Source organism: Anomalospiza imberbis, chromosome 3 (genome assembly GCF_031753505.1).
Source record: "Anomalospiza imberbis isolate Cuckoo-Finch-1a 21T00152 chromosome 3, ASM3175350v1, whole genome shotgun sequence".
NCBI classification, from domain to species: Eukaryota; Metazoa; Chordata; class Aves; order Passeriformes; family Viduidae; genus Anomalospiza; species Anomalospiza imberbis.
The window spans coordinates 6450189-6469574 of NC_089683.1; the positions used below are offsets into that span (position 1 = coordinate 6450189).

At 46.8% G+C, this 19386-nt stretch overlaps 3 protein-coding genes across 9 annotated transcripts in view; 2 read left to right on the forward strand and 1 right to left on the reverse strand.

Moving 5' to 3' along the window:
* The window catches only part of PLA2G7 (phospholipase A2 group VII), a 16542-nt gene extending 5660 nt beyond the window's left edge, over positions 1-10882 (reverse strand). Inside the window, exons 1-5 of one of the 3 annotated variants that reach the window (XM_068183285.1) lie at positions 10594-10882; positions 3863-3990; positions 1671-1821; positions 1027-1120; positions 320-388 (exon numbers count right to left, since the gene is read on the reverse strand). In XM_068183285.1, the coding sequence (XP_068039386.1) occupies positions 320-388; positions 1027-1120; positions 1671-1821; positions 3863-3990; positions 10594-10855 (704 nt within the window). In that variant the 5' untranslated portion in view covers positions 10856-10882. Of the gene's footprint in view, positions 1-319; positions 389-1026; positions 1121-1670; positions 1822-3862; positions 3991-4156; positions 4639-10593 lie in introns of those variants that run through there. The other 2 variants (XM_068183284.1, XM_068183286.1) reach the window with 2 other exon arrangements.
* IMP3 (IMP U3 small nucleolar ribonucleoprotein 3) lies at positions 4717-6883 on the forward strand. The gene has a single exon (XM_068183297.1). The coding sequence runs from the start codon at positions 4793-4795 to the stop codon at positions 5348-5350; it is 558 nt and encodes a 185-aa protein (XP_068039398.1). The 5' UTR covers positions 4717-4792; the 3' UTR covers positions 5351-6883.
* An 83-nt stretch (positions 10883-10965) lies between the features above and the next one.
* On the forward strand, positions 10966-19236 carry ANKRD66 (ankyrin repeat domain 66). 5 transcript variants are annotated; one of them, XM_068183301.1, is made up of 5 exons: positions 11403-11971; positions 12078-12175; positions 12396-12635; positions 13947-14175; positions 18799-19236. In XM_068183301.1, exons 3-5 carry the CDS (start codon positions 12497-12499, stop codon positions 18977-18979), a joined length of 549 nt encoding a protein of 182 aa, XP_068039402.1. In that variant the 5' UTR covers positions 11403-11971; positions 12078-12175; positions 12396-12496; the 3' UTR covers positions 18980-19236. The 5 variants fall into 5 exon arrangements, with proteins under 5 accessions (XP_068039400.1, XP_068039401.1, XP_068039402.1 ...); XM_068183299.1 differs by lacking the exons at positions 11403-11971; positions 12078-12175 and adding an exon at positions 10966-11101 and having other exon boundaries at positions 12399-12635; XM_068183300.1 differs by lacking the exons at positions 11403-11971; positions 12078-12175 and adding an exon at positions 10966-11066.
* Positions 19237-19386: the final 150 nt, after the last annotated feature.

Genomic DNA, 19386 nt, shown 5'->3' on the forward strand with positions numbered 1-19386 from the left:
CAATGACCCCACCAAAACTCCCACCTCCTCTATATTCTTCACCTACTTTATATTCTAACAATAAGAGTGAGACAAACAGCATATCTGAAGAATGACAAATTATATCTACCCCAAGACTTTTCATTCTAGGGCCTATCTAAACAAAAGTCCCTTTGTTTGGAAAAAAGTTGAGCTATGGGCAGTGTGGGCAGGGCTGAAAAAGAGATGTTAGCTTTTCTTTTTTAAAAAATCCAGAAGTTCTTCTTTAGAATAAATAACCTTCTGTTCAATGTGAAAAAGTTGCTTTCCATCAGAACTCCAAAATGTGCAGCACACTCACCTGTGCTCCACAGCAGCCACTATAAAGCCCTGAGAAGCCATCTCTATGCAAATAGCAGAATAGATTGTCCTGCAATAAAAACCACACTCTGGTGAGATGTCATTCTTTCAGTTCCATTGCTCTTTAAATGCTGACCACACTAGGTATGCACTAGTCTCCACTCGATATTTCTTCTCTTTGAATTTGCTACCCAGCAGAGTAAGATTTCATATGCCAGGCACCAAAGCCTGTTCACAAAACCTTGGTACTGTCTTACTGTCTGTTCAGAAAGGAAAATGCCACTGATTTTTAATAAGTAGCACACACAGCACTTTGCATCTTCAAAGAGCTGTCCAAAAATCAGCTAGCTGATCTTCACATCTTCACATCCTCATGGGCTGGTAAATATCTTCACCTCCATCATACAAAGGGAGAACACAAATGGATTTCAGAGCAACCTGGTCTAGGGGAAAGCACCCCTGCCCACAGCAGAGATGATCTTTAAAGGCCCCTTCCAACCCAGGCTGTTCTATTATTTTGTGACCAACCATACACCAACCCTGCTGTTGTTTCAGTGGAGCCATAATGACACACGGAAGCCTGGTCTTCAAATCTTTTTCAGCTCCACAAGGATCTCACCCCCCTACTGAAAATCTGTTCAGACCACACTTGGAGACTGCTGTCTCCATAGACAACAAAAACGGTTTGTCGATAAACTGCAAAATTACCGAAAAGCTCCAAGTCCATGGGAAAAAACAAGAAGTGGGTATTTTTCTCCTGGCTTAAAAGCAGCATTTGACTTTGCAGGACAGGTCACTGAACCTAAATAAAAATGGAAGTGTATATCATTATTACTGGAATGAGAGAAAGCATTTGTTCCTGTGGGAGAGATCTACAGCTGACCACTGGTATCACAGCAATCACTTAAAGATAAGGTACCAGGACTCATCTTTAAAATAGAAGATAAATATGGATCTGATTCTGAAAATAATTTCTACTTGGCAGAAGATACTTCTCCTCCTCCCATCCACAGCCTGGCACAAGGTCTACATATCTCTTAAATCTTCATAGTCAGGCATCCAGGTCTTGCTGATATTCAGACCTTAGGATCTCTCTGACTTTTATATCTTTGCACATTTCCTTGTGGGATTTAAATCACAACACACAGGTACAGCTGACCTAGAGCAAACTGCCCAGACAACCCTATCCACAGCAGGCAGGGACTGCCTGAGAAGTGGGGTCACATTCAGCAGCCTCACTACACAAACCCATCCCACAAAAACACACTTCTTTACTAAAAACTCTTCTTCAGCCCTTTTCATGGAGCATGGAGGCAGCAACAGGCAAGGAAGAAAACCAGAACAAATCTTACCAACATAGTAATGGAAAAGCCTTTCTCCTACAATTCGGTACATATTAAGGAAGTCACAGAGTCCCTGATAGTATTCTTTATCTGGAATCCATCGTGCCTCTTCGATATCTGTGGCATCATATGCTGGATAATACAGGCGCAAAAAGCTTCCCTGGGATAAGGAAAAATTTAAAAAAAAAGGAATATTGGTATTTATTAATATATGGCAGAGAAAATGGAAGATTAAAACATTTATAGAAAAGGTTACGGTTGCAAGAATGCAGTTCAAGAGAATTATGAGAATCTCATGAGAAAATTATGATCATATACAGAATTTGATGCCAATCTTGTATCACAATCTTCCTGTGCCTACAATGAATTTAAAGTAACATGAGATACACATCATCACAGGTGGAGATACACATCACCTTCTCTAGGTTAGCTTAGGGCTTATTAGAAATGCTTCATTTAATTAAGTTAATTATTACAAACACTCACTACCTATTTGCTCGATCCAGCATCTTGCTGGATCTTTTCTTCCGTCGGCTTCACTGGGAATGGTCGGATCATGTGTTTTGCGAAGTTTTATAGGGCTGACTGTTAAAGGGGTGACTGAAGATGACCTCAGAGCTGGAGCACCTCTCCAAGCATGACAGGCTGAGAGACCTGGGGCCGTTCAGCCTGGAGAAAATAAAGCTCTCTAATGTGCCTGCAGTGGTCCTTCCTAAACTGAGCAGAGGTTGTCAGCAAAGCTCTCAGGCAGCTGAACAGCAAGGGACAACAATACATTGCTCTTCCTCCTCATCAAGATGTTCACAAGTCTCTTGTGGTCCATCTTTCTAAACATAACTTTGTTAGCCTGTGTTTCATCTGACTCTGTTTCTTACCACCAGTTCAAATCTCTTACTGTCTATACTCCAGGTATCCCAGGAAAGCACCCCAGCTCTCCACACTTCAGAGGGACCTTCCATACCCCCTTGTCAGTCTTTTTCCTTCACAGACAGCAGCAATGCACCAATGCACACCACAAAGCAGACTTCCCAGCAGATGAACTGTGTGCAATTTGCATTTTTATTTCCTGGTTTGCAAGGGAATTTGCAACACCCCATTCAAATTGACTGTCTTGCTTCAGCTTTTGGTTTAGCAAGTTCCAATCGGGGCCAAAATAAACATGAGCTTTGAAATAAAGCCTCTTGAACACTAATTTATCAGTTTACCAAAAGTTTGTTTAATGAAGCTTGTTTCTATTCACTTATCAAACTTAAATCAACTTTTGACAAAGAGACCATTATGGAAAAACTTTCTTCCACACTGGTAGTGATATTAACTTGATCTCAGAACAGTCCCTGTGAAGCTTCCCAATGACAAAGTGATTACTAGAAAGGGGAAGAAGTTCATTACTTATGCCTGAGAGAACTACAATTGTTCATAATGCTTATGTAAAAAAACCACACATGAAAAGCTGACTGCAAAGAGAAACTCATCACTTCTCTGTGCTGAGTAAGCTCAGTAAAGGAAAACACATGAACCATTACAAGCTGATCACAAGTTCCACTACATCAGGCTACTCTGCAGAGTAAAACTACAGTGTAAATGCAGGTGTATTCTCTCAAAGGCAAGAGGATTTGAAATGGAAGCTCACAAGGAAGCTCATTACTTGTCTGGTTACTGTCCCCAACAGTAAGTATTGTGGCTTCTCACTGTGCTAACCTCTTGCCAAACTGACATCCTGTTCATCTTCAGTGAGATAAAATCTCAAGAAGACATCTCATCTTTTACCCGGCAGCTGAAACACTGCATAGGCTCATCTCCCAACCCTGCCAAATCCTGTTGGGATCTTTGTGATGAGAACAGAAACAGAGACTGTGTGTGGAGTCTCCTCAGGAGCCCAGCGCAGGAGGGAGCAGTGGGGTGGGTGGGAAGAACCCCCTGGGTCCCAGGAGGACACAGTTTCACTGCAGTATCTTGTGTAGGAGAGTCAGAAAGGCAAGGACATTAGAAGAGGGAGGAATTGGCCATGGGAAAGGCTTGCAGGTTACATCCATCTGGTAAATGCCCAGTACACATCCTACACCAGGATGGAGAGGACAGAAAGCTCAGCTGTGAGTGTCAGCATGGAGCACACAAGCAAGACCTTCTGCTTTAAAACTGCAGCCAGTTGTTTCACGAATACTGTGGCTTAAATCCAAAGGAGAAAGAGTCGAGAGCTTTACCTCAACTGCATTTTCTGTCATCAGGTCTGTACATCCAACCGAATGTGGTCCCTTTCCTTCAGGGATCCTGTAAAACTTCTCAGTGCTGCTGGTACTCCACATTTCCATTGGTGCCTTCACTGACAAACCTGGGGGAAAACACAACGCAAATCAAGAGACCACCATGGCCTCTGTGACCAGACCACCCACACTGAAACAAATCCAGCACGCTGAAAATCTAGAATTAGAAAAATCAAGATTGAGCCAATACAGAAATCTGCTCGTGAGAAACAAATCCCGAATTGTCAATCTGACCTGTTCTACTGGGGATTTTCCTTGTTGTATCCTGAATCCCAAGGAGCAGACAGCACCGTGCACTTACAGAAAAGTGAGATGAAACCTTTGGCTGGTGAGGCCGCGGCAGCACTCGGGAGATCTGCGGCGCTACGAACCGCACAGAGAGAGGATTCTGCTGTTCCTCAAGGAAAACCGGCCTGTCCATCAGGGGGAGTGGGATGTCACGGAGAAACACAACGCCGCTGCCATTTTTCCAGCAGGAATGACGAATCCCGGGCTCGGCCCCTGGCGAGACAAGGTCGGGCTGCCCGTGCCGGAGCGGGTGTCGGGACGATGTGGCCGTACCTGGGGTGACCCCTCCGCGCCGGGCTGGCCCCGGCGATGCGCAGAGCGCGGGGGGAAGCAGCCGCATCCCGGGCTGGGCTCTATTTGCTGCCTTCTCCTTGGGGAAGGAGACGCGGAGCCATCCTCTCGTTACTCCGCTGCCCGGCCGGGCTGCCCCGGGGAGGGCCTGCCGAGGAAGCACTCCCGGGGCGGGGCTCCCGGTGCGATGTCACGGCTGCTCCTCCCCGGAAAAACCGCGGGGCCGGCGGCCGCTCCGCCCCGGAAAGGTCTTTCTCAGGCAGCGGCGCGGCGGATCCCGGTCCCGCGAAGATGGTGCGGAAACTCAAATACCACGAGCAGAAGCTGCTGCGGCGGCTGGACCTGGTGAACTGGGAGGCGTCGGGCGGGAACTTGGCGGAGGTGCGGGCTCTGCGGCGGTACCGAGTGGGCCGGCGGGAGGACTACGTGCAGTACAAGGCGCTGGCCCGCACCGTGCGCGCCCTGGCCCGGCGGCTCCGCGACCTGGGCCCGGCCAGCGCCGCCTTCCGCGCCCGCTGCGCCGCCGCGCTGCTGGAGAAGCTGCACGGGCTGGGGCTGGTGAACAGCCGGCAGTCGCTGGCCGTCTGCGAGAGCCTCTCGGCCGCCGCCTTCTGCCGCCGGCGCCTGCCCTGCCTGCTGGTGAAGCTGCGCATGGCGCAGAACCTGCGCCACGCCGTCACCTTCGTGGAGCAGGGGCACGTCCGCGTGGGGCCCGAGGTGGTGACTGACCCCGCGCTCCTCGTGCCCCGCGCCGTCGAGGACTTCATCACCTGGGTGGACGCGTCGCGCCTGCGGCAGAAGGTACTCGACTACAACCAGGAGCGCGACGACTTCGACCTGGCCGCCTAGGGCTGCTGCCCTGCCTCACAGGACACGCACACCGATAAGATCACGGCGGCGCCACCACGGGATATTCACACAGAAAGAAACTGTGTGCTTCCAGTGTCGTATTGACCTGCTCCTGGCTCCCTTTTGCAGCTAATGGTTCCATTCATCCGTGCAGAGGAACTACCTTTACACATCCACTGCTTTGAGAATACATCCAGTGGCCCAGCTCCATCATCATCCCTGGCATTCCCAGCTTCACTATCAGCCCAGCAGCTCAGCTCCATCACCATCCTCAACGTGCCCAGCTCCATCACCATTCCTGGCATGCTGTCCTGGTTTAGGGCAAATTTCCTTCTCCCCGACTTCACTCTCAGATCTAGTTTTAAAGGTGCAGAGCTTATTTCTGGGCTAAAGAGACAGATGGGGATACCAGCATGATAAAGTCACCCCAGGACAAATGCTCAGCTCCATCATCATCCCCAGCGTGCCCAGCTCCCTCATCCTTAAAAGTGCGTCTCCATCATTCCTACATTCCATTAAGCAAAAGTGCTTGGAAAAGTTTCTGCACAGTCACAGGAGAGGATTTAGGTCCGGCTTAAGTGCTTGGCAGCTTAATAGCAGCTGCTGGAAGGGTTTTAAGCCAAGCCAAGTGGCTGTTTTAAGACTGAGTTTAACTGCTTCGCTGCTCTTTTTCCAAGAGGTTGTCCTGGTTCCTCCTTCAGCTGTTGAATGCACAGGAATCAGAGTTAATTTTGGAAGGGTTTTCCCTTGATATCAAGGAACAAAGAGGGAACGTGGGGATTTCTGGGGGTCAGCAGTACACAAGAAGGCCACATACCGTGTTTCTGGAACTGTTTAAAAGTTTTAGCCAAAAATGGAATTAAAAACAATACAAACTTTCTTGTCATGTGAAGTTGTAAAGGGAAGTTTGATGCTTTGAGTTGTGTCTTTCTTGTGTGGGGTTCCAGATGACGATTAGGCATCATTTATGGACCAGGATCTAACTGGGGAGGTGTTGGAGCAAAAGCTGATCTAACCATAATTGCAGATTTGGGGGAACTTTTGCATTTAGCATATTAGCCAGGGGCCATTGGGAACTTTGTTCCCTTTCGATAAAAAAAGCAGAAAAACAAAAATAAAACTGTTGGGTTTTTTTAGTTCGTGAAGAAATGTGTGGACTGCTTTATGATATAATTTCTCTGAGTTTATTCTGATTTTTAAGCCCTGTTTGCCACCTTTCAGAACTTTTTTTAATTTAAGTTTTTATGTAACTTACGTAAGTCTGGTTTTATTTTATTAGCTAGAAGGCTATTACTGAGTTGTAACATGTTTATCCTAGGAATGCTCTCTTTCTCTTTCCTGGAGCTATGAAAAGATTCGGCAGTAGGTTTAGGAGCAGAGCTGTGACTGTCCATCCCAAATCCAAAGAGCTGGAGTGCAGCTACTGTCAAAGCTCTGAATGTGGATGCCTTAGTGTGGCTTTTTTGAACAGAAAAAGTGTTCTGGTGAGGTATATTTTGGAGGTATTGCATGCCTACAATCCGTCACCAAATATTACGTCATGTTTTTATAAGGCAAACAGAACGTTTACATTTCATCCCAATCTCATAAGCCAGCTGTATTAAGCAGAACAATTACTAAAGCAATAATAGATATTAAGAAAAGGACATTAAACAGGTGGATAAACCATTTGCCTACTACTGCAGTTTGTACTTAAATTTATTTCAGTAATCATAACCTCAACAACATCTTAACCTTTTTTCTTAGAGTGTCCATCTTGCTTATGGTGAGAAATGCAAACTGAAAAAAAGTTTCACACCTAAAGCCTTTTAAACACCTTCCCAGCTTCCCTTTCCTCTAGAACAATGCCATTATTTCTTGGGAAATCTAGAAGGTGCTTAATTCAGGTGCAGGTTAAAACAGTGCTTCTGCTGTGCTTTACTCTTTCAGGGGAATTTGATTAACAGCACAGTGACTCTGCAGGGCATTTTACTACTGAGATGCTAAACTCCCGCTCTGCCCAGTGTGTCCAACCCTTGGAGGAACTGCAGAAAAGGAAATATCAAACCTCCAGCCTGTCAGCCTCTGCAGTTTACATCATCAGCCCATTCCTTTTGTATGAAACAACTTTTTATCATTCATCTGTGTACCTTCAGTATCTGAAGAAGAAAAGAAATAACCCTATAGACTGTTAAGCAGTGGGAATTGATTTCCCTAGAAATATGTGGGATAACAGCATCCATCACCCCTGCTCTCCTCTTGTGGTACTGGAAATCAAATCCTTATATCCTTATGTTCTCTGAAAAATCAGGCTGTGTGTTTATATGTCTGTGTGTTTTAAGTCTGGAACTTCTTAACTGTGCTGGTTTTACAGTAGCTGAGACCTGAGATGAGTGTCCTGCTCCTCAGTTTTTAGCAGCTGGCGTACTCGCACATCCCTGACCAGAGCTGGATCAGTTTCAAGTACAATAAACAGATAAAATGGAAGTTTCAGCAGGACAGCTACATTCCTGCTGGTGATTACAACCAGGGAAATGATGGCTTCCTCATGTTCCGTGGTGCTTTTGCCTTTAGTTCCTGGGTTTGTTTTCCAGAGCTGACATGCTGTGGCTGCTGCTGGGTGCTTCCCACAGCAGCTCTGGAGCCAGGGATTGAAAGGGCACAGGAAGTAGCTCCGACAGCCTTTCCCAACACTTGGATAAACATGGAGGCTTTTGTTAAATTCCAAGGCTGATCCAATGTCAGTATAAATTGGCACAGCTTCTGTGGGTACGATCCAACATTGCGCATTTTTGGGCCAGGTACTTCAAACTCTTCCCTCCAGTGCTCTGGGGACTTGCAGCAGAAGAACTTGGGCATGTGAGAGTAACAGGATGGGGTCCTGAGTGTCACTGTGCTTCTTCCCTGTACCTTCTGAAGTGGGCTTGATGTTCCTCAGGTGCCCCAACATCTCCATGTGTCTTGTGGAAAGTTGCTGCTGCAGGACAGAGGATGGTGGTGCTGGTGATGGGGCAAACTCACTCCGTGCCTGACAAAACTTGGCCACCTCCATCTGTGCCTGTCCCAGGAGCTGAGAGGTGCAGGGGTACCAGCTTCCTCAGAAGGGGTGAACGGGGCTGCAAAAGCCATTGGCAAACAGCGAGCAGTTTCTAGGCAGTAGCTCCCACTTGGATAGTGGGCAGCAGGAAAGGAGGTCTTACCAGGGCCTTTGGTTTTAGGTTTGTGGGGGGGTTATTTTTTTCTCTGCTTTTTTTCCCTTTTATTTTTTCTCTTTTTTTTCTCCTGACCTTGGCTTTCCCTTTATTTGAAGGCTGCCAAAGCAGAGAAGCTGAGGCTGAGGAATGTGGGGGAGCTGAAGGAAGGAGTTCTTCACACTGACGCCTTTTGTACTGCAGTGTGTGAAAGGCTGAGGCTGTCCCTGAAATGCAAATGTGTGGCTTTTCACTGATCTAAGCTCCATTTTTTTCCCAGTAAACAAGCATGTGGCATGTTTTAAAGGCTGCTTCCATCCGACAGTTTGCTGTGGCTTAGTGCTGACCTCAGTCAATCACTGACATCACATCACCATGAGCCTTGGGGCTGAGGAAGGATGGTACATCCCCTTCTCAAGATGGGAGATGGAGACTGAGAGAAACAAAGGTGGAATTGGGCAATTCCCACGTTTTTGGGTGATGGTCCTATATCCTGGGCTAGGCCAGGGCCTCCTAGCCTTGCTGAAGGGCACTTCCCTATGCTCATTTCTGCAGCACTCCTCAGTAAGAAACCCCATAGCAGATGGAAGTGTCACTGTCCCCTTTTTGAGCTCTGAATATTGTTTTATATACATCCCCTAACAGATCTGACCCTGGAGATTGAACCAAAGAGCCATTTCTCATCACCAGGGCATGGGATCAACTTAGTCCCTATCCCAGAAACCAAAACATTTCAATATTCACTGGGTCTGGGGGATTATTATCTTAAGAGTCATGTCAACATTTATGTGAGAGCCCCAGCTCTTGTCCCTGCTTTTAAATACACCGTTTTAGGCAGGGAAGCATCTTTTCTGACTCACTGCTTGCTGGTTTGGGCTTGCAGCAGGACTTTGTAGTGGGAAACCTGCCTGCTGGGAACGATCCTCTCTCACTTCTCTGCAAGCACAACAGTCTCTTCCTCCCTTGTATCAGCTGATTTTGAAGAGAGAAAGTATTTCACTCCCAGCAGGCAGAGAAAGAGGAGGCCATCCTTTAATGAGAGATGGAAATCTGAGCATGTCCCATTCTTCCTGCAGCTGCTGTTAGGGGATCCCATATGTCCCCAGCAGGGTGTCACCACAGTTTGATCCCACATGTCCCCAGCAATAAATCACCACAGTTTCTGGGCTGCTGTGAACACGTCAGTGGGGCTGGTGAGTGCAAGCCCAGGCAGCATCACCACCCCTGATCCCTACCCAGAAAAGCCACCACCTGCAGCTCCTGGAGAGGCTGGGGTGGCTGCGTCACAGGGTAAAGTACAAGCAGGCTGTCCCGGAGGGTCCGTGTGGCTGACATGGCAGTCCTCGACTTGTCCCTTGTACCTGAGCTTGGGCTTGAAACACACCAGGGGAGCCACCACCTTCTCTCCACACCAGCTCCAAGAGCAGCTGGGGTGCAGGGTCCCGTGCACGTTTGGGGATGCTGGGTTTGGAGAAGGTGAATGCCGTGCTGGAGGAGCACTCAAACCTCCTCCACCTTGTCCCACTCAGCTTCCCAGAACTCTAGGTGGGGAAGGAACGCTGGAAGTCACCTAATCCAAACCCCTGCTCAAAGCAGGGCACACATGGGGCTGCCTCAGGGTCTGCATGTCTCAGTGCTGACACCTGAAGCACAGTTTAATCGCCCTTGCTGTGAATTATATTTTCCATCTAGTCGGAGTTTTCCCTGCTGCAGCCTGGGACTGCTGCGTCCCATCCCCACGCTGGACACAGCCGTGTCGGGAGGTGGGTTATATTTCCCTGCATGCTGTCCACACACGGACAGGCGAAGGGACATGTCCCCCGTTACCCGGAGTGAATCCCACCCTTCCGCAGGGACGCACAGGGATTTGGGGCCGGATAAGGGGCTGGAAGGAGGGAAGGAAGGAAGCCGAGGAGCGCGATCCCTCGAGGGCTGGGGACAGGGAGTGGGAGCAGTGAAGCTGCGTGAGGTGCTGCGCAGAAATTACTCAACTTGAAATTCCCCTCACGTCACCATTGCTCCTCCCGTGCTCCCCCCAGATCCTCTTTTCGCTCTTTGCAGGCCTTCACGTACCTGTCGTGCGGTGTCCTGGCTGCCCCCTGCTCCCGTCCCGCTGTCCAGAGGAGCAGGATGCCCCCGCTGGCCACCCACGGCCCTCCGGAGCCGGGCGAGCAGCGGCGGCTCCCTCAGGAGGCCGCCTCTGTCCCAGGCACAGCGACTGCCGGGCTCTCCCCGAAGGGGAGGGACCAAACTTTGCCTTAGTTTTCAGCTGAGACAATCTTTCTGGGAGAACTCTTCCCTGGGCCTGGAAAACAAGTTTCTGGCATGGAGCCATGCCCGACACAGCCTGCGCCACCCAGCGGAGCCCGCGGCCGCCGAGGCGCTGGGCCGTGCCCCGGCACGGCAGGGCCAGGGTCGTGTGTGGGCTCCTTGGCTGTCAGTTCTGATCTCCCGGCTGGGGCTGGGTCGGGCAGCAGGAACCCCACGAGGAAATTCCCCCGGATGATTGCAACACCCCGTGGAGGAGCTGCAATGCCTGTGGCCGGGTGAGCGGCGGGGCATGGCGCTTTGGCTCAAGGCTGTGCTGTAAAAATACTTATCTTTTCCTCTGTCCTTATGAGAAGGGGATAAGCACAGTCAGGGAGGCAGATGCCCCTTTTGGGTACGACCTCTGGGGTGGCTGAAGGGGGATTTAGCACAAGTCCCTACTTGTGGGGCAGATCTGTGCTCACCCCGCTTTGCATAGTCCTGGCGTTTGCCCCCTCAGTAATGCTGAATTCAGGGAATTCACCTGAAAAACAGTAATAAAAGATTAATTTAGCACCAGTAATAAAAGATTAATTTTGTGAGAGATCAACAGCTGTGAAATGCCCCTGTGAGCTTCAAGGCTAGCAAAGGGAGGCAGCAGGGGAGGAGGGGAGGTAGAATTTGGCTTGGCTTAAATTGCTTATGAAGTTGTCCCTGTGGACTGTCCCCTTGGAGAGCTGCTGAGCTCCTGCCTTGGGATCAGCAGCTTCCCTTCCCTTTGGGTGTGGGTATGAGCTGAAGCTGGAAAAGAATAAGAAAGTTGTATGAAAAGGTCCAAGATTTTTTTTTTCCTGTACTTTTGTCCAGCCCTCATTTCAGTGATGGGCTGGATGCATTATAGTTTGGCATTTTCAGGATAGATTTGATGCTGTTGAAACGTGTTGGAGAACAAGTCAGAAGATCTCTTTTTAATCTAAAGGAACAGATTCTTTAAGGTTAGTGAGAGACAATGAGGAGGAGGAAGCAGTACACAGGTGGTTAGAGTAACAGAGATCTCATTATACTTCTTTGGCTGACTAGGAGCTCCAAAATTTAATTTTCTTTTTAATGTATTTTGATTTCCCAGATGTGCTGGAGTCAAATTCAGTAGAAGACAAATATGGGTCTTTCTTTTGGGTCTTATCTACACAGTCCAACCACCCAGGTGTGAAATAGGCTATGATTCTTAGTTTAAGACCATTCGTCCTTGCCCTATTATCTCTTTTTAGAAGCTTAATTATTATTATCCCTTTTTATCATTTTCACCAAAGAACATCAGAGGATGCTTGCATAGATGTTTCTGTCATTGCAAAAAAATGCTACCAGTGAAAGACCTTCAGCACTGGCAAGGGAGGAGCCAGTTCCCATGGTTAATGAGCACAACAAACTCATGGCAAATGTGGCTTTAGCTACAAGTCCTTTATATAAATGACTGCACTTTGCTGCAGATTTCTGTATCTACAGACCAAAAGTCACCATCAGTCTGTGATCACTGGTTTGAAGATAATTTTTTTCCCCCTGTCATTCCTTTTCCCTTATTTTTGGACAAATCTTGGTTTCTCATGGTGCTTGTCTCATTTTTAATCCAGGAGCTGCTTGACCTGTTAAAGCTGCTGAGAGGAGCTGATACATCAGTGAACACCCACGGAACGACCTTCTGTCGACCAGGTGCCTTCCTGAAGAGTGCAGCATGACAGAGCTCCACGAAGCCGTGGCTGTGGGCGACTATGACCTGGTGAAAAAGATTTTGAAGGCAGGGCGCTGCGACCCAAACCAGAAGGATGCTGACTGGCATGGCAGGACCCCCCTGCACTGGGCTGCTGCCAAAGGTAAGGACACCCCCAGCTCTGCTGCCTCTGTGAGTGGACATCATAAAAGGTGATGCTGATCCCCTGTGATTGTATCTAGGCTGGCAAAATCTCAGCTTGTATTTGGTAATTTTGTCCCTAATGAGCAAAAAAAAAGGTAAATGTCCATTTAAATGGAAACTTTGCCTACAAAATTGTTTATGGGAATGCTGTTGAAGTGATTTTTACCTTTTTTTTTTCCATCACACAACAATTTGCAATTTACATGATGTGCACATAGGGAATGGCTGCTTTCCCCCCCCTTACTTTTCTAAGAGATGACTCCATGAGTTTATTTCTCATGTACACCTGTGGGAAAGAGCAGGAAGTCAAACCCACTGTATTTACACCAGGTATTTATCAAACCAAATAAAACAAAATAATAACTGTGTTTTTACATTGCTCTTTATATCCCACCTGCTTGAATGAAGAATGCAGGACCAGAGCTGTTTGCAGCTCCCATTTGGTCCTTCACCTTCAGAAGGGTCTGGTAAACTCAAATATCCCTTTGTAGCCCAAAAAAGAGATGATGCAACAATAAATAATGTATAATTGTACACAGTGTAAAATGGGAACCTGGACCTCTACTTCTCTGTGCTACAGTATTTATTGGGATCTCATGTCATCACATCCGTCTTTGCTCAGAAATCAAGTGTGTGATTTCCTGTTTTACACTCAAGACCATGTTTTTCTTTTGTTCTAATGGATTATTAGGCATTTAAACATCAGCAAAGGGGACTGAGCTACTTAACAAAAATGATGGTGAGAAGCTGACAGAGCCTAGATGTGATTTGAAATAGTCTAGCTCAGTGAAGGCAGTGTGAAGTGGTGTAGAAATAACTTTTTTTTCTTCTTTAAGCAATTCCACTGGTTAGAAAAATGTGAAGGTGAATGAAAAAGCAGTAGTTTCTCTACCTGCTATCCAAAAAACCTTTGTTTTAGTAAAACTGTTCACAGGTTTTCCCTTTCTTAATGTTTAAATTTTATTTTGCAATTGAACTAAAAACCAAAATGAAGCAATGCAATAGCCAATTGGTCAATGACTAATTGAGATGTGCTGTTCAGAAATTAGAAAGCTTTTTAATTTGGTTGTTGTTTTTCTAATAAATTTCTTCTGGAAACAGTCCAGTCTGGGAGGAAATAACCAGCATTTTCTATTCAGTATCACTGATATGATAAACCTTATAGTCAGGTGGGTGAAATCCGTGTCTGAGGGAATTGTGACCGCCTTCTGCATCCTGAAGGTATAAATTCTAAAGCATCTTCTCTCCTGGTTTTGCTGCGCGTTGCCAGGGCGGTCGGACCTGGTCAGGCTCCTGGTGGATCACGGTGCTCGGCACTGCCTGCGGAGCGATGTGGGCTGGACCGCGGCTCACTTCGCTGCCGAGGCGGGGAAGCTGCGGGTGCTCCGCGCCCTCCACTCCCTGCACGCTGCTATGGATGCCGCCGACCTCTTCGGAGACACTCCCCGGAGGCTCGCGGAGATCTACGGACACCGAGACTGCTCCAAATTCTTGGAAAAGTGAGTCGTGGTGGCAGGTCCCGCTGCGGCTGCAGTGAAAATTAACCTCACTGCTCCACAGAGGACCAGAACACACACAGTGTGTTACTTATCTTCCCACCCCAAGCCTGCTAAAGCCCTGACACACAAGCTGTAGTGAATGAGCAAACACGGGCCTGTCACGGGGAAGCCGTGAGGAGACATTCTTTTATTCCCCTGCCTCCTGCGGTTTTCCTTGGTATGTTTTCAAAATCGTTACCACTTTATGACATCATTGTTTTTGTAAGGATGTTGCAGAGCCGTTATTAAGCAACAGAAATGAAAGAAACAACTGACAAGTGTTAACCCCTTACAGTGGTGAATAGCAAATACACAGGTCGAGATGTTTAGGAGCAGCCCTCAGCAGTTGTGTGTGTCTGTGTATGTATATATATTTATATGTATATCATTTGGCTTTTCTTATAGTAAAAAAAATAGCCACCCTATTTTTTACCTAGTCACTTTAGGTTAGACCACTTAATAGGATGGTCACATAGTACTTCCAAATTCTGGGAAAATCTGTGTTGTCTTAATTACTTACAGTTAGCACTGTGGCAGCACATGCCATAAGAAATATGCTTTTTAATGATTCCCAATTACCATTCCTGTTTTCAGCCGTTGACTCAGCTCATGTGTATTTTCATCCTTGCAAAGGTGTTTCAAACCAGCTTGTTCAGTGCAAGCCACAGTCCTAACACAGCTTTACTTAAATTCACTGCCCGTGAAAGATATATGTGCCAGACCCTGGAGTGCTGAGAGCTCCCACAAGTGTTTTCTTCCTGGGTTTTTCTGTGACTTTACAGTCCCATCATCATCCTTCACTGGCATCTCTTTTACCACTTCCACATTCTCAAGAGTACTTTGGTACCATGTATATCCCATATTTTTTTTAAATAGGCATTTATCCAACTCAAAGTCTCCAGTTTGCCACTGCAGCACATGAGCTACCAAGTTCGAAATCAGGCACAGTGACAGGCAAATATCTGAGGAGGCCAGTGCCTTAAAAATGCCACTTTTCATTAATCCATATAAACTTTTCTATAGGTACTGCTGTCCTTCTGCTGTACTTCTTCAGCTTGGTTCCTACTGAAATGCCCCAGGCCCACCTTTTATCTTGACACATCCGAGTCCTTCCATCGGAAAAGACAACCAAACAATGCAAAAATTGTTGCATTGTACAGAGCCCAGAAAACTTTGTAGGGGAGGCACAAGCTCTGGTTTCCAAGCTCTGGCTGTTGGAAGCTGCTGATATCTTTGCATTTTACCTGCCCACCCAACACAGAATCATAGAATGGTTGGAAGGGACTTTAAGCTCATCTCATTCCAGCCCCTTACCATGGACAGTGACCCCTTCCACTAGATCAGATTGCTCAAAGCCCTTTCCAATGTGATGGAACTGAACACTGACAGAATGGGACATCCAGACTATCTTAGAGCTAAAGTCTTTTTGGTTTTGGAACTGACATGCTGTAATCTCCCACATTCGCCACTTTTCTTCCACACATGTATATCAGCTCTTCTTACTCTCAGACCTTCAGTTTAAAGGCATTTAGGCAACCAGCTGTTGATAATGAAGCTTTGCAAATTAGATTTTTTTACTACCTAGGTAGTGTCTAGGTAGTAAAGCTCAGGTCTGCCAGACCCTTGAGAATGGGACATTATCTTCCAGTAGAGATTCTCTTTACTCTTCTCATCTCTTGGCATATTTAGTTTCTATATCAGAAGAGGTAAATATTATCTAACCTAGAGGGTGAAAGTCTGCAGACTTCTGCCCCTGGATGAATAATTTGTAGCAATTACTTGCCTAGTTTATGCTGTCTTTTTGCACTAATCTCACCAGTAATTCCTGCCAAGTCTGTAGCATTTGCTGTGCCCTGGATGTGCTCCAGAGCCATGGGAGCGAGCTGACAGCAGGGGTAGGGGAATTGCCTGGCTGATGCCAAAGGGCAATGCCTGTGGCAGGCAGAGGCACCAGGGAGAATGATTGACAGGTTGATTGACCGAATGATTGACATCCTGGTCTGAGACACCTTAGCAACAGCCTGTGGTGACTCAGGTCAGCTGATGAAGGGCTTTCTGAGGTGAATGACTGATTAAGGTGGAAAACTTGTCCTTCACAACCACATGCTGGCCTGACTCATCCCACAGCTGCATGGCTCAGCAAGGCTGGGAGATCTAATGACTAGGAAGATGCTTCAAATGTCCAGTCTAGAACATTTTATAATATGCACAAAGCCTGTACAATCACCTCATGGACATATGGACATAACCTGTCGCAGGTTATCCTGTAGAGCAGGACGGTAATGAGAATGACTCCAAGTTAGAAGGCAAAGAGAATGAACTCTGATTTATTTCAAATGCACCGCTCTATATATAGAGAACATCGTGCGGACTAATTTCATTGGTCTTAGAGTAAAAACATCTCACACCGTTGGTGTGCAGTGAATGACGCACGGTGGCAGAACATATCTATAAACAATGTGAACAACAAGATAGATTAGAGAATTATTTACATTCCTTTCCAACTGTCTCCCAGGCTCTCGCCTGGTTAGAAAACCCTCTCTTTTTCTCTCTGACTGAACTGAGAATATCCACAATAATCCAGCCTGTGGGCAGCCAAGAGTTTATCACTGAGGCTCAGGAATACTTTTTAAAACCAGCCACTATAATTTATGACCACAGTGGCTGCTTTCACCCTCATACACTGGCCTCATATCAGCAAACTTGGAGTAAACTAGGAAGAACAGTTGTCACTTGTAGTGTAATTTCAATTACTGTCTGCTCCTTCAGATGTTCAGAAGGTCCCAGAGGTGATGTCCAGGGTCAGGCAGTGCCAAAGGATACTGGGCAGTACTGTGCGTGCTGCAGACAGAGAATTAAGGGTGTGCTTGCACAAAATGCTGCTCAGCACAGAGCAGCTCTGCCCTCCACTCAGCGGTGTGTGTGGGATATAAATATGAGGAACATTTTGTTACACACCATCCCTGTCAGTTTTGGATATTTGCCTGCATATATTTGTCATGCAAAAAGAGAGAAACCATCTGAGGGTCTGCACCAACTTCAGGGCTGATGTGCATATCTACACAGGCCTATGAGCATTCAAATCCTTCCTGAATCCAAATTCAGCCCCCTCTAGCACCACATGACCCTTGCATGCTGTTTGTTGGTCCCCAGGTGTTGCCAGCTGCATGAACTACCTGCCTGTCTGGGCTGGGCCACTGAATTGTGCTGAGGACTGCACCCACATGGAAATATTACATGTATCAACATGGAAATATTATTAACATGCAAATATTAAGAATATACCGCTGCTGAGTATCAATACTACTCACTGAGGTTTGCATGAACATGCAAAAATTAGGAAACAGCTGCTTTCAAAACAGCTGCTTCTGAATAGCAAATGCATATTTTGCATTAGATTTAGCTTGCATGAGAAAGGCTTTACTCTTGATGCTATGAGACCTGCCAAGAATGGCACGGAGACCCTCAGCCTGTGTCTGCTGCCACCCTCTCTGCAAAGTGCCAGCTGTTGAAATTGTATCAAAGGGTCCTGCTGTCTAAGACCAGGGCATCTATATACTAACGTGTAAACAAATAAATAAATAAATATTTATATTTTAATTTTATTGAAAAAGGTTTCTTGCCCTTGGGAGCAGACACTTAATAGAAGACAATAGGGTAGTTCAGTTGGAAGGGACCTACTGCTAGTCCTATGGCCTGACCACAGGACTGACCCTAATTTAGAGCATCTTATGAAGGGCATTTTCCAAATGCCTCTTAAGCACCAGCAGCCATGGGTCATCAACCACCACGCTCAAATATAGGCTTTGTGGAGACCTTAGAGCACCTTTCAGTACCTGAAGAAAGCCTACAAGAAAGCTGGAGAGGGACTTTGGACAAGGGCATGGACAAGGGGGAATGGCCTGGGTAGGTAGGATTAGATATATTAGGAATAAATTCTTGACTGTGAGGGTGGTGAGGCCCTGGCATAGGTTGCCCAGAGAAGATGTGGCTGCCCCATCCCTAGAAGTGTTCAAGGCCAAGCTGGACAGGGCTTGGAGCAACCAGGTCTAGGGGAAGGTGTCCCCGTCCATGGCAGAAGGTATGGAATGAGATAATATCTAAGGTCCCTTCCTACCCAAAGCATTCTGTGATTCTATGACCTAGAAAGCCCATGTGATGAGATCCATCAATGTGGAGCTTCTGGCTTTGCTCTGTGCTGTCAGCTAGAACAGCATTGCACTCATGTGACAGAAATGCTCTATTACAGAAAAAAAAAGGATTTTTCCTGATATTGGATGGTTTTTCTGACAGAGATTTCTGAATCTTGAGTGCCTACAAAATCAGATCCCTGCAGGAGGAGGAAAGGCTTTGTCTTGGGCAAGATTTACATATGGAATGTCCATGTCTGGATCCAGGCAGTGCTGGGGCTCAGGGTGTGTCCCTGTGAGGGGAGTTTGGGCACGCTGGGCACACTGTGGTGTTTCTCAAGTCTTGGTGGCATCGGGGTTTTGACCAGACCCGGACACAAGCCCTGACCCTGTAGATGGGCCCCTGTGAACAGAGATGTGTGTGTGCTGTGCTCACTCTCCGTTTCTCTCCCAGAGCAGAGGTGGAGAGCAGGAACTACTGCAGGAAAGCTGCACTGAGAAAAATCCCCTTAGACCAGAGAGATGAAGACTGGGAACTCAAGAAAGAAGAGCTTAAGAAAAATCCACCATGTTTTTGGGAGAAGTGTACAGCCTCTATTCTAAAGAAAAATGGAAAAAAAAAAGGGAAGCAGTAGTGTGCCCTGCCTATATGGAGCCTCTGAGCACTTGCAATGCAGAGCAAAGGCACTGGCAGACCTCAGGTGGATCTGCAGTGTGATATTTGGGTGAATGGAAGAAGCAGAAGGCTATAAGAGTGCATCCTTAGAGATAAACTGTAAACAATCTCCTTAAGAGCTAGAAATGCTTCAGCCTCTCTGTGTGTTTCTATGTATCTGATCTCAAAAATAAAAAAAACCTGAAGAATAGGTTTAAATATACCAATACTCTAAATTACTGCAATGGCAGCAGTTACCCATATTGTCAGGGAAAAATTTGTCTTGATGCTACCTGATTCACAAAAGCATTTTGGACTGTGGTTCTGCTTGCTCTGCTGATGTCTGTGTGGCCTTTGCTTCTGTCACTGAGTCAACCAGGAGACTCC

Coding starts and splice junctions, on each gene's coding strand:
- ANKRD66 (XM_068183299.1), top strand. CDS start 12,497: ATGACAGAGCTCCACGAAGCCGTGGCTGTGGGCGACTATGACCTGGTG. Junction 12,636..13,946: donor GCACTGGGCTGCTGCCAAAG/GTAAGGACACCC, acceptor GCGCGTTGCCAG/GGCGGTCGGACCTGGTCAGG. Junction 14,176..18,798: donor TGCTCCAAATTCTTGGAAAA/GTGAGTCGTGGT, acceptor TTTCTCTCCCAG/AGCAGAGGTGGAGAGCAGGA.
- IMP3 (XM_068183297.1), top strand. CDS start 4,793: ATGGTGCGGAAACTCAAATACCACGAGCAGAAGCTGCTGCGGCGGCTG.